Source organism: Tremella mesenterica (assembly GCF_000271645.1).
Source record: "Tremella mesenterica DSM 1558 unplaced genomic scaffold TREMEscaffold_4, whole genome shotgun sequence".
NCBI classification, from domain to species: Eukaryota; Fungi; Basidiomycota; class Tremellomycetes; order Tremellales; family Tremellaceae; genus Tremella; species Tremella mesenterica.
In genome coordinates this window covers 1,305,020-1,317,827 of record NW_006711228.1, presented here as the reverse complement: position 1 = coordinate 1,317,827, position 12,808 = coordinate 1,305,020, and the positions used below count along the sequence as shown (strand labels likewise).

Below are 12,808 nucleotides of genomic sequence, written 5' to 3'. Positions count from 1 at the left end.
CGACTATACACCAACTATAAGAAATATTGCAAGATGTTAGAATGTTAAGCTTATACGCAATGACCATTAATTACCGATTTATACCATCCCCATATCCACCAGGAAGGTTACCCATGACTCTTCCATCGCCAGAGGATGATGAAGCACCCATTTGACCACCAGTAGCGAGAAGTCTCTCGAGATCGAATGAGTCAGCAGGTTGGAAAGACATATTTTCGACTGTGTAGCGGGACATGAGGTCCGCCAGCCAGTATGGGCCTGTTGGTCAGCTCTGTTTGTGAACTGATGGCATGTCTTGCTGTGCCGTGACAATCAATCTTCGATGGACCACCGCTATGTTGAGGTGCAACCGAGTGGCAGGTTCCAGAGAGGTCGTGCAGAGATCAGAGAAAGAGGAGCAGGTGCAGGGAGAAGAGAGGATCAGGGGGAGTTGCGATTCGATACTCACTAGGCCCACCGGCAGGGTTGGAAGATGATCGTCCAGATTTCGCGATCCATTCCCTTAATGAAGTTTCCGTCGCAGGAGCTACATTTGAAGGATGTTCTCGATCTATTTCTGTCAGCTTGTCGTCCTCGCAGACCGTCCAGCTCACCCGTTGTGAACCTCCGCAAAAGACCTTTGTCAGGAAGAGAGATGAAAGTCCGTTTAGATTTCGGCATGTTACGTTTGTATCCCGAGCCTGGTCGTCAGCGGTGCGGCTATTGCATACTTATGAAAATCATTTATGATAAAATAACAAACAGGAAAGATCGTCCAGGAAGATGACCCGACCTGTGCGAGAAATGATCGAATGAGACGGGTGATTAAGTAACAAGAGAGGAGAGGCGAAACTGAGGCGGAGGGTGTACAGTACTGGGAAGAGTGGTGAAGAGTGAAGAAACTTTGACCCACGTTTCTCCAAGATTGTAGAGACATAAGTCACTCCCGCCCAATATTGCTCAGTCTTCAAAATAGCACCCATAACAGCTGAGAAGTTTTGACGCGCGACTGAGAGGAGGAACATGTTTGTCGGGTTTGTACTGGCTATACCATTCTGATCCACAGCTACAGCTTCTGTCGCTCTCATTTCGTGTAGAAGGGCCATCCTGGGTGTCAGCGCGGGGTCAACCAGTGATAACGCACCGTCGATACTCTCTCAATGACTACGAGGCAAAAGAAGCAGATGGTAATAGAGTTTTGAAAGATATGAAACAAAGAGGGTATTCAGAACAGCTTATGGTGAAACATAAATCTACTCACGCAGCAACGTACAACGGTTGAACCAAATACGGCGAAGAAGTATATGCCGTTTGACTGACTAAATCGGAAAATACCATACACTCTACTATCTGTCGACTACTCGCTAATGCCAATTTGATAGATCGGTTCATGCTCTGATTCAAGGGAGTTTCTATCCCAGAGGGACTTTTGAGGAGATCGGGATGATAGACCAAAGCAAGAACTGCGTTGGCCCATAAATGTAACGCTAGGAATGTTCCCTGGGCATCAGCGTGCTACTATACGCACTGATTCCACGACTCCATATCTGTGAACCTACCCGATCGAATGACTACTTGTCGAGCGAATGGCCGGTCGATGAAAGGTAGCAAGAGGTGACCAGACGGCAGGAAGGAGAGGTGTAAAGGGGTTCGGAAGGGAAGGAGATGTAAAGAAGAGATACTGATGAACTTACCCCATGTCCTCTTGCTTCTTGATGTTTGAAATTATCTGCCGACCATTTCAAACTTTCCGGTAAAGTCGATACAAACCTAACTAACCTAACCTGTAATTCCGCCAATTGTTGAGCTAATGGTTCAGGAGTATTGACCAAAGTCCTAGCTCTTCCTCTTCTTCCATTGAGAACATTACTGATTCTTCCACAAATAATCATAAGTTTCACCAGTTGCACATAAGGTACAGGTTCAACTTGTTCCTGTGGATCTCCAGGTTTATTCCTAGCTGGATCAGGGAAAAAATCCGCATCTTCAGGTAAAGGTATTTCTATAATATCTTCCCTTATACTTGCAGGTCTACCAGTAGCAAAAGCAACAATTCTATCCGTTACGAATAAAGACCAAAATAATAATCTTGTCCTAACGACATGAGCAGGTGATTCGTATATTTCAGAATTTTCATGTATTCCTAAATCTTCAGACATACGTGCTGCCATACCTGAAAATTGCCATAAACCACTTTCGCTATTCTGTCCAAAGTTTGCCCAGGAAAGAAGAAGTAAACCTGTTGTAACGTCGTATGTCGGTAAATGAAGTAAGGGGATTATGAGTTCTTGTGCTTTCGCTATGAATGGAGCACAAGCGTCGATAGGAGCTTCTTTTGCTGATTCAGAAAATCTTGCACCTATGGCACAGATGCAGCATGCTTGGAATGCTGACATGGTACCAGTTTCGAATCTTTCATCCATACGTTGACGTGAGACGGAAGGGAAATGTTGAGAAGCGTGTTTGAAGAAAAGATCGAAGAGCGGTTTGTAGATGTGAGGATGAGGTAAACCTGATGAGTCGAATAGATCTTGAGCGGGAGGGGAGGGTAAGGGAGTGTCATCTGTACCTGGTTGAGGAGCGGCGGAAGAGGTATCTTGTCTTCGTTGTAATTTAAGAGAAATGCGGTTGATACCTGGGTGTATAGCTGTTGAGCCGGACTGAATGTCAGGCTTTTATTTTACTCTAATTCCAGTATATGTCCCCAGATGATACCCATTCCATGACGAAATTAGTACCCCAATCAGTAGCCCAGAAACTAAAGAGGGACATGGAGTACAAGAGCATGAGAAAGTGGGAGGATCACGAGGGAGGGAGAGAATTGGGGTGGAGTGGGGTGATAGAGAGAGAGAAGAGGAGGGGAGACTCACGAAACGGTAATAAAACAACTCCAAATCCCTATCTTCCGTAGGATCTCCTTCGATATACGCAGCACCACTTTCCAAAGCATTCATCAACCTCATATCTGCCGCTCCAGGTGATAAATATAAACTAGCATTTTGTTCTCCTAATTCAGGTAAAAGAGTCATAGTTTGTCCATCAGGTGTGAAACCAGTTGGCCAAACATAATTACTTGAAGAATTACTCATATCCCATCCCCAACCCATTCCTAATGAACCTGCCGTTTCATGATCTGAACCAGTGTTGACTGTACTGGCTGTTAATGGATCTAAAGATGATTGAGTAGGAATATGATTATGATGTTGACCATAAATTTCACCAGTCACATCGATAGCTGATGTTGATCCAACAGGTTGAGTAGGGATAGAATTTGAAAGATCTACAGATGGTTCACCAGCTGAAATTTCACCATCGGTAATGGTAGCTGTTGAACCTGCTGTCATACCTTTTGCAGCTTCTGCAGCACGTCGTGCTTCTTCCATTTCTTTACGAGTTCTTTTACGTCTTCTACCCATAGGCCATTGACAGCTTACGTTGGCTTTGATACATGCCTGTAATAGGGGTTAGCTTACTACCCTTCCCCATAGCGTATGTTATGGTGAGATGCCACAAGAAAGGACGATCCGGATAGGATGCGAGTCGTGATGGGTACAAGTCCCTGATGGCCAGGCTGGACATGCTGGAATAGCAGGCAGGACAGGGGGGTGGGGGAAGAAGGAGATGTCACATGAGAAACGAGGGAAGAACTTACCTCGCAAACAGGTTTCGTACCCGAACATCTTATTCTCTTTGTTCTACACCAAAAACAAGCCAATTGAACTCTTTGTACACCTTCTTCCCCAACACTAGACTTTCTTCTTTTCTTAACACTACTTCTACAAACGTCAGCTCAACCCTTCATATCTGATATATATACCTTCCTTTCCCCACTGGCCACTTCCAAGTATGTAAGGACTTCTCAGATGATCTGGTCAAATCCGATGGTGATGATCCACATGACAATCACTCACATGTCATGATCCTCTTCATGTCGATCTTCATCACGATTTACCAAACCAGGAACATTCCTTCTCACTGGGTTCACATTTGACCCCTCACTCAAAGTCATATAATCAACATAACCTCCTGTCGAGTTTCTCCCCGGAGGGTGCGAATCGTGAGACTCAGTGCCGCCTCCGGACGTAGAGACGGAAAGAGTTGTAGCCATCTGTGATTCATTCAAACTTTGCCGAAGGGGACGGAATGGATGCCGGGGTATACGGGATGGAGAGGAATGGTAGGTGAAAGTAGGAAGTATAACGGGATGAAAAGTGTGTAAGTTGAAACTTTTGTTGGATTGAGTATGAGTAGGTACAAGTGTAGCAATGACTGTATGTAGCGGTCAGTGACTGAGTGGGGCAGCCGGGGCAGTCGGGAAGACAACCGGGGGGAGAAGAGTCAAGAGTACGGAGGCGGGGTAGCAGTAGAGCGTGGGGTGTGAGGGCTAAAAGGTCAAAGTTGAAAGGGCCAAAGTGAAGAGAGTTGCTGTCTCAGGGCCTTCCAGCTTTCGGAGACGGTTAAGTAACCGGACACAAAACAGGGATATCCTCATCACGTTAAAACTCCGGACTGTGACTACCCTTACTCGTACTACTCTCTCCTCTCTCATACTACTCTACTCTCTCATTCAAATGTAATCTTCTCGTTCTGCGGCGCACCAACAACTATAGATACGTTCTCCCTTTTCGCCATAGCTAAAGCTGCTCCAGGACGCGGTCGACCAGCCGCTTCCCACTTTTTACCTCTCTTGTCAATCTTAGTCCTATTGGTCACACCTTCCCTCGCTTGATCTCTCCTTTCGTGAGACCTTTGAGGCGACTCGGCGGTCGTTTTGTCCTCCATCGGTATAGATTCTATTTCTCGTCTGGGCTTTTTGTTCCGAGACTCTACCTCGTCCTCTGATTTCTCATGCCCAGCTTCTCTCGACACAACCTTACGCTTCACCGCACCACCCCTTGCTTTTCCTTCGCTGGGATTCACCCGTCCTGTACCCGATCGTTTGGAAGCTTCCTCGGAGGCGTACTGTCATCAGTACTGGAAGAGGAGGATATATTAAGGCTCTCACCTCGAGTTGAAGCTTACGACCTGCCATAAACCGGTTCTTTTTGTTTAGTAGGGCTTTTGTTGCAAAAGCGGCAGTGTTGAAATCTAAGAAAGCGAAACTGGTCATCAGCATTGATCACCGTTCTCCCCATATCTCAAGTCCGTCCAATATTTTTTTCCTATGAACTCCGCCCGTAGTCGCCCTTGTGTGCTCGAAGATACGTTCTCTGAGGGGAGAGCTGGAGGGGAAGGGCAGTAAGATGACCTGATCGGATAGTACCACTCACCCTTTACATCTCCCTGTATCTTCAAAAGCTCCCAAACGAACTTTACGTAGCCCACTATTTTTTCCTCCCCTCCCTTGTTTCTCCCCTATGTCCTCGTCTTCATCTTCCTGGTTGTCTGTAGTAGCAGGATCAGGAATCAAAGCGTTGCCCTCGATCATATCCCGTAAACCCTCCTCCGTTGCGTCGAAAGGGAGGTTGCCGACGAACAGGGTGGCGCTCTCGGGGTTCGTTTGTTTGCCCAGACCAGGGATGACGAGAGGTTTGGGGGTACGAGCATTAGGATCGGCTTTGAAGTCATCACCTACAAATAAGCTTGACATCTTTCACGTTTTGAATTTGACATAACGAAGGAATTAATTCGATGCCGGATTCCAAGGAACACCCCATGGCGTTCAGCGAGGATGTAAATTGAGGAAGCACCCAAAGTACCTGATCAATCGAGTTGTATAGGTGAGGTGAGAGGAAGGGACTTGGATACATAAAGAGACGTACCAAGCTTGATCAAAACTTTTCTACCTTCCACCAATCTTTCCGTCAAACTTACAGCTAACGCTTGACTCTCGGGAGAAACAAAATCGACATACGCAAACCTATACATTAGCGTCTCTCCCCCTCATTCCACATACGTCCCTCCCTCGTGGTGCACTCCTGAGCTAGCTCAAGTGTATGAGAAAGTGAACAGTCGGACCAAACTCACCCCTTATTCTGAGCAAAAGCCCCATGGCCAGGTTTAGTAGGCATATTCACCCTGGTCACACTTTCCTCTGAGCCTCCCAATTCCTTCACACCCTTATTGAAAAATTCCTTCAATCTTTCCAACGTAGTGCGGAAAGACAAGTTCCCAATCCATACCGAATTTTGCTTCTTCAACTTGCCTCCTTCCTTGTCTGTATGCTTCTCATCTTTCCCTTCACCCACAATCTTGGATCTCTTCTTCTTGGATCCGTCATTCGCTGCTCCAGCCCCTTCTTCGTCGTTCGACCCATTGGCATGATGTTTGGCTTTTTTTCTAGCTGCCCGAAGCTCAGCTTTACTTTTTGGTTCTGGTGCTGTGAGGTCCACCTCTAGTAAGTCTGGAATTTCTGTCTGACGTTTCTTTTTTGGTATTTCGTCGTCCAATTGTTGCGCCTGCTCAGTACGTTCTTTCTTATGCCTTTTCCCCGTTTTGATGACCGAAGAAGAAGACCCCGCCTGAGTACTCAAATCCACTTCGTCCGCTGTTGACATCTTGTTGTTGAGATGTTACTCAAGTAAAAGAAGTGTTACTTTGGGACAAGGATGATATAACCTCAGCTTTTGAGAGAATTCGAAAATTTCTATTGAGGACGTCATAGGACGGAATCAAATCTCCTTCCACCTCACTCTCCCCTTCCACGCGTTTCGTCCATATCCATAGCTCTTGGCCTTCCAACTCCATCTTTAGACAAGAGAGCAGGATCAACTCAAACATGTCAGTTCCCCCTTACCTACCTTCTTCTCGATCCCCACCACCACTCCAACATCCGAAACCCACTCATCCAGCTTATCCACCACCTGAACCACCTGGCACCCCTGCTCTCTCCCCAGACTCATCACCTTATTCCCAACCACCACGTATATCACAAGACGGCGACTATGTCCGTTATTCCTCCCCTCCCGTGGGTGCTGTAGGTACTGTTACGCCTGATACCTCATCTTCCAGTAGTATGAATACGTATGGTGGACCAGGATTACAGAATAGACAGACGTTTGGAGGTGCCACACCTGTGGGTATCACAGGTGTACAGGGGTATCAAAGTATGGGAAATATGGGTAGTATGGGTACGACTGGAATGAACAATATGGGTATGGGTGGAGGAATGGCAAATATGGGAAATATGGGAAATGGTGGAATGGGATTTGGCTGGGGTGGAATGAATGATGCTACAGCTCAAATGGGTGTACAATTTGGTAAAAGTGCTGTTGCTGCGGGTCAAGATTATGTCGAGAAGAATGTGAGTTTTAGTGTTTGTACAATTGTTGACAACACTTTAACTCGATTGTTGACCCTATTCCACTATAAAGTCGTATAAGTAGGAGAAGGTTTGAGAGACAAAAGCTGATATTCAGTTCACTCGTTATTTACCTTTAACATTGATCAAGACTTCTTTCGCAGTGACCAACTCTTATGTGCTTAACAAACTTCGATTAATTCTCTTTCCATGGAGACATAAACCCTGGGCTAGACAAGTAAAACGATTATCAGAGAATGGAGCTGTGGATGGATGGCAAGCACCAAGAGATGATATAAACGCTCCTGATTTATATATACCTAGTGAGTAGACTCTCACTTATTTTGCCATTCCTACCCTTCTCTCTCTCCATAAGTACCGCTTGGATTGTCTGCTTGGCTTCCCAGATCTCCGTAAGGAAGACTTTTGGTTGTTGTAATTCACCGAGCGACGTCGTTTACCAGCTCACCTCAGCTATGGCACTGGTAACCTATACTTTACTCTCCGCCCTCGCTTCCGGCCTTCAAGCGCGGTTTCACCCAGAAGTTTTAGGATTGAGTTTCTCTAAAGCTCTCGCTGTTGTCATTGCGGAATTCTGCGCGATCAAGTTGGGTTGTTACCTACTTGATGTACGGGGTAGCGGGGCCAGTGGAGTTGAATTGATTGGGTATGGAGGTTACAAATTTGTCGGGTGAGTCGAATTGCACCGTACACACGAGCTACTCCATATCATCTCACACGTATTGCCATATCGCCAGCCAACAACCTCCCCTCCCCTGCCCTCTATGGTGATTGACACAGATTCGTCTGTTTCCTATCTTCACCTGCAACCTCATGGCATGCAGAGGAGGACCTGTTAGGGGATAACATGTGCAGGGATACAAAACTGATTATAGAATCATCATCACCGTCCTTGCCAGTATGTTAAACCTTGGAACTCTGACCACCGGAGCAGTCTTCATCTATCTATTCGGTGCAAACGCCTTCTTCCTCATCCGTTCCCTCCGATACGTTCTTTTACCCGATACTTCATCCGGTATCTCCCCGTCAACATCACATACCCTCTCTCACGCTCAGAGAGCACGAAGAGTACAATTTTTATTCATAATGGCTGTTTCTCAAATACTGTGGATGGGATGGTTATCACGTGTCTAGATTATATGCATGTGATTTGGGGGGTTCCTATACTTCTTTTTCCATCTCTTCACCGTTAGGGGATCCACGTCCAAGAATGGGTTGTGAACCGACGTGATGATTGATGGTATATAAGACTTGGAGATTTGAGGCTGTCATGGAGTGAGGAAAAGAGGAAGAGGGTTGAAAGTTATAATTTCGCTTTGGAGGGTAGGGGAACTTCGTGTTCCCCGTCAGAGGAAAAAGAAGTGGTAGGTATATTATTACCCATATGTTTGGTATGTGAACCAAAAGCTACTATCCTCTCTTGAGAATCCAAAAAGTTGATTCGTGTATATGCCATTGTTCGTCCTGAAATCAGTATGACGAATATTCTCACATCTGATCTTGGAGTACACTTTCCCAACTCCAACTCCAAGTACTCGTACTCGTACTCGTACATTCCTACTGAGACCTCACTTGATCATTGTCGTCAGATTGAAAAGATTGTAAATTCCATCTGCTTCATTCACATTATGTTTCCAAATCATCTCCATCCATCGCCAAATCATCTCCATCCATCGAACAAGAACATGAAAATCACTCGTATGCTCAACCGTAGTGATTCCATCTATGCAAAGGCTGATTGAAGTAAGTTATGAAAAGGCAAGAAGAACTAACCTAATCTGACAACTTCACTAGAACAAATAATAATATCACCTTCTTTCCCTGCGGGTCGAACGAATTCACAAGAAACATTAACGCTCACACCTGTCGGAGCGGGGATACCATGAGTTGATAAACAAAGTGAAGTTATCGTATCTGTTAACTTTTATACTCAGCTCAACATCTCTCCTTTTTTTTCCGATAACAAATATGTACTGTACTGTAGTGATTAGAAATGAAGACTAAGTGACTCATGATAATGATGATTTCGAAAAAGGAAACGTACGGATAGTAATACACCACCATGAACTGTCTGATTTATTTAGCATAGTATCATGATGATGACGAGGAAAGAATGACTTTATGATTATTCAAATGACGTTTTTCAACTAAAAGAGAAGCTTTCAGATAACCAGGACGAGCGGAAAGGATTTCAAGCTGATCATCAGTAACTGAGTAGGATGTACTTCGAATCTCTCGTATCTTAAGATCTTCTGAGAAATCCCGATGATTCTTTGTCTCAATTTCATTTGATGGCATGGTGGTTTCTTAAAAGATTTGGACAGCATGAGCAGCTAACACGGGGGAAAGAGACGAACGTTAGATAGGACATTATGATCCGCTCCGCCTTTCGAGATGGTATATTGCCAACACTATCTATCAGCTTGATTCGAGTTATACTGTATATCATCAAGAATGAACAGATGACATACAGTTTGGACAAACTTTCTACAAGCTGACATTTCGTCTATCGAGTTCGTACCATGTAATGATGTAATGTACTTAGGTCAGTTGCTTTGCTCACGGACGATGGTCACTATTATCCGACGTCATCACAATTTGTGACGTGGCATTGATCATATTGGACTATGCGTGCGTATTGAACATATATCGTACTCCTTCTTCGCCCAATTCATGTTTGAAGCATATAGTAGAGTAGAGTAGACTAGAGTAGCATGTAACATGTAACATAAAACACATCTAAATGACCAAATAACAGAATGAAAACACCCTCACGAAGCCTCGCTATCCCCCCAGAATCCAAGATCAGACCCCTCGATCCTAGATGTTTTCTCTCACATGAACCAAAGATAATGAGGATTCTTGTCTCCTAAAGAAGGATCATCCGGTGCTCCAGCAGCTATCATTTCACGTTTCTTTTTGTTCATATGACGAGCATAAAGAGCCTGTTTCATATCAGAAATTTGTATATTACAAAAGATATTGACTCACATTGGTACATGTGCAAAGGAAAGAAACGCATGTCATTCCTTTGTGATCAGACTTTATCAACAATATATGATAGCGGAAACTTACCGACGTCGAAATGAAGACCTTTAAGATAACGTGGGGCGGTTTGAGTTGTAAATATGAAACCGATGATAGCACCGGCAGTATCTAAATTCAGCCAAATGCTCAAGTCACAGTGGTTGAAGGATCCGGAAAGTGACAGAACTTTAGCGTGGAATTGATAACTGGATCAAGTGAGAATACGTGGGGCCAACAAGAGAGAAAAGATCACTCACTTCCGATAAATTGCATCATACCCATTGACAAAGCACGTTTGTAATGAGGACCAAAGTTGTCCGCACACCACATGTTGTTGAGAGTCCCTCCGGCATAGAGACCTATACAACCGATGAAACAACCCGCGTAACGAACCCCTACTCTATCCGAAGCAGCAAGCATGATGAATCCGATCAAGTTACAAATGTTACTAGCGAGGATGAAGGGACTTCGGATCTTGTATCGATCAGAAAAGAATCCAGCGATGGCGAAACCGACAGCGGCAATGACATAGACTGTGCATAAGTTAGAGTTAGCGATTGACCAACTGTGGAAAGACATACCTGGAACAGTTAGGAGTTGAGCTTGAACACGGGTCGTGAACCCTAAACCCGCCACGATGGATGGCATAAAAGTAGTTAAACTGTATACGGTACAGAGCATACCGAATTGAGAAATACACCTATCTCATCAGCTTCGAGTCATGATGATAAGCAAGGGCATCTCACATGAAATAAACTCGGAAATCTTTGACGGCGGCTAAGAGCGCTCCCCAGGTGAACTTATCCCTCTCATCGTAAATTCGTCTATTACGAATTCTTCGTTTTTCCATCGCTGCTCTTTCCGCTGGTTTGAGGAACCGACATTGGGTAGCCTCATTGGGGATCATGAACCAAGCGAGGGGGACGAGGCAGATTGAGATAAGACCTTCAACTAGATACCTCGGGATGTCAGCATGGATGATTCCAGCGATCAATCTCTTACATCCATTGCCAGCCATGCAACCCACTGGCGTGAATCTGACTGAGTCCGTACGCTAGTAGACCACCGAATGCTCCTGACATACAGTTGGCAAAGTAGATAAAAATCTGCCGAGTGACGTATCTGATAGAAATCAGCTGAAATAACGCTTCCGTGCGTCCGGTTCTCGACCACTCACTCGTCTCTGTTATAGGTCATAGATAAGAACAGATTGATCGTCGGAATCATCCCCGCCTCAAAGATCCCCAGAAGAATACGAACCTGTTGGTCAGCATGTATGAGAAAGATCGGAAGGGTAGGGGGGAGTAAGGGGGGAGGTGTGGAAAGGAAATCGACAGGGAAGTGGAAAGGAGATGACAGTGCGGGGAAGTGCAAAACTCACTGCCAATAGCTGATCGTAGTTTTTGATAAACGCACTTCCGATAGTGATAACAGCCCAAGCTAGAGTGCAGAAGGTGACTGAGAGGTGAGCAAATGGATCTGTCGATGAAGGAAAGTTGACTGACTCATGACCTTCGGCGTGACAATCTTGACCAGGACGGAAGCTGGAAGAACGGTCAGCAAACATCATATAGGTGCACAAGGGACCTACCAGTTGGTTCGAAGAAGACATAAGTCGAGTAGACCACAGAGACCGCAGCACCATATTGGTTGCCCACGAGACCGAGGTCGGTGCTGAAACCGGTCAAGTTGGCGTTACCGATGTTGGACCGATCTGCGTATGTCAGCCATAATCATTCAGTGACTCGAAATCGAACAGAAGAGGTCTATCCGAGTTCGACCTGTAGAGCAGGGCTAGAGTTCCAGGAGGATAAATGCAAGGGGATAGCAATTGTACATCGGAAGACTGGGGTGAGAAGGATAAGGGAGGCTGTAGCGGAAATACGAGACAGGTGTCCACCAGAAAAGAAAGAAGTACTGTGCTACGAAGGTGATATAGAGAGTGCTTGATGGAGTTCAATGAGTGAGATTGATAGGACTGCGTACCGAGGAAAGACATCATGTAGACGATCTAAGTGGTATCAGTGATCAGGTTCTCCGGTGTATGTGACAAGAACTCACAGCGAAGGTGACGATCACTGACAGATCCACACGTCTGAGACCTCTCTTTGCCAAAACTTCATCTTCTGCAGTCCAATCGTCTACCTCTAAGACCTCATGAGTGAGTTGTTTCTCGTGAGTCCCATACTCGTCTACCTTCTCGGAAGACTCTGTGGGGATGTGTTGAGAGAGAGACATTTCCAAGACGTTGCTAGATGATTTACCAAGGGGACGATCGTTACTTGATACATGGTCCAATGATAGTTGGACATTTATACGGAAGGATGTAGAATGGACGAATGGTGATAAGGTAGAAACGAAACCATTCACGGGATTTCGGGAGAGAGGACGGGTTCAAAGCCGACTCGAATGGTCAAACAGGAAGAGGCTTCAGAGCAGAGACAAAAGTCATAAGAACGAAGGAGAACGTCGTGTTCCTTCAGGCACCCCGCAATTGTTATCAATGAATCAAGGGTCTGAGATATTCGGCGTGAGAGAGAT

General features: G+C 45.3%; 5 protein-coding genes across 5 annotated transcripts; 1 reads left to right on the top strand and 4 right to left on the bottom strand.

The window, feature by feature from the left end:
• Positions 1-719: 719 nt before the first annotated feature.
• TREMEDRAFT_29634 (uncharacterized protein) lies at positions 720-3,008 on the bottom strand (the record flags this gene model as incomplete). The annotated part of the gene is made up of 4 exons (XM_007003782.1): positions 720-1,086; positions 1,241-1,479; positions 1,674-2,651; positions 2,850-3,008. 4 exons carry the CDS (start codon positions 3,006-3,008, stop codon positions 720-722), a joined length of 1,743 nt encoding a protein of 580 aa, XP_007003844.1.
• A 1,534-nt stretch (positions 3,009-4,542) lies between these two features.
• TREMEDRAFT_68494 (uncharacterized protein) lies at positions 4,543-6,476 on the bottom strand (the record flags this gene model as incomplete). The annotated part of the gene is made up of 6 exons (XM_007004246.1): positions 4,543-4,681; positions 4,805-4,941; positions 4,985-5,081; positions 5,250-5,550; positions 5,742-5,839; positions 5,947-6,476. 6 exons carry the CDS (start codon positions 6,474-6,476, stop codon positions 4,543-4,545), a joined length of 1,302 nt encoding a protein of 433 aa, XP_007004308.1.
• A 221-nt stretch (positions 6,477-6,697) lies between these two features.
• On the top strand, positions 6,698-8,374 carry TREMEDRAFT_30026 (uncharacterized protein; the record flags this gene model as incomplete). The annotated part of the gene is made up of 5 exons (XM_007003819.1): positions 6,698-7,007; positions 7,086-7,222; positions 7,338-7,542; positions 7,694-7,910; positions 8,116-8,374. The coding sequence occupies 5 exons, from the start codon at positions 6,698-6,700 to the stop codon at positions 8,372-8,374; spliced, it is 1,128 nt and encodes a 375-aa protein (XP_007003881.1).
• A 169-nt stretch (positions 8,375-8,543) lies between these two features.
• TREMEDRAFT_29782 (uncharacterized protein) lies at positions 8,544-9,538 on the bottom strand (the record flags this gene model as incomplete). Its single annotated transcript, XM_007003794.1, has 4 exons — positions 8,544-8,704; positions 9,014-9,161; positions 9,285-9,311; positions 9,359-9,538. 4 exons carry the CDS (start codon positions 9,536-9,538, stop codon positions 8,544-8,546), a joined length of 516 nt encoding a protein of 171 aa, XP_007003856.1.
• Positions 9,539-10,074: 536 nt separating this feature from the next.
• On the bottom strand, positions 10,075-12,505 carry TREMEDRAFT_68492 (uncharacterized protein; the record flags this gene model as incomplete). Its single annotated transcript, XM_007004245.1, has 12 exons — positions 10,075-10,185; positions 10,232-10,269; positions 10,316-10,396; positions 10,525-10,800; positions 10,849-10,967; positions 11,014-11,226; positions 11,270-11,389; positions 11,445-11,527; positions 11,649-11,725; positions 11,773-11,811; positions 11,859-11,981; positions 12,325-12,505. 12 exons carry the CDS (start codon positions 12,503-12,505, stop codon positions 10,075-10,077), a joined length of 1,461 nt encoding a protein of 486 aa, XP_007004307.1.
• Between the last annotated feature and the right edge of the window lie 303 nt (positions 12,506-12,808).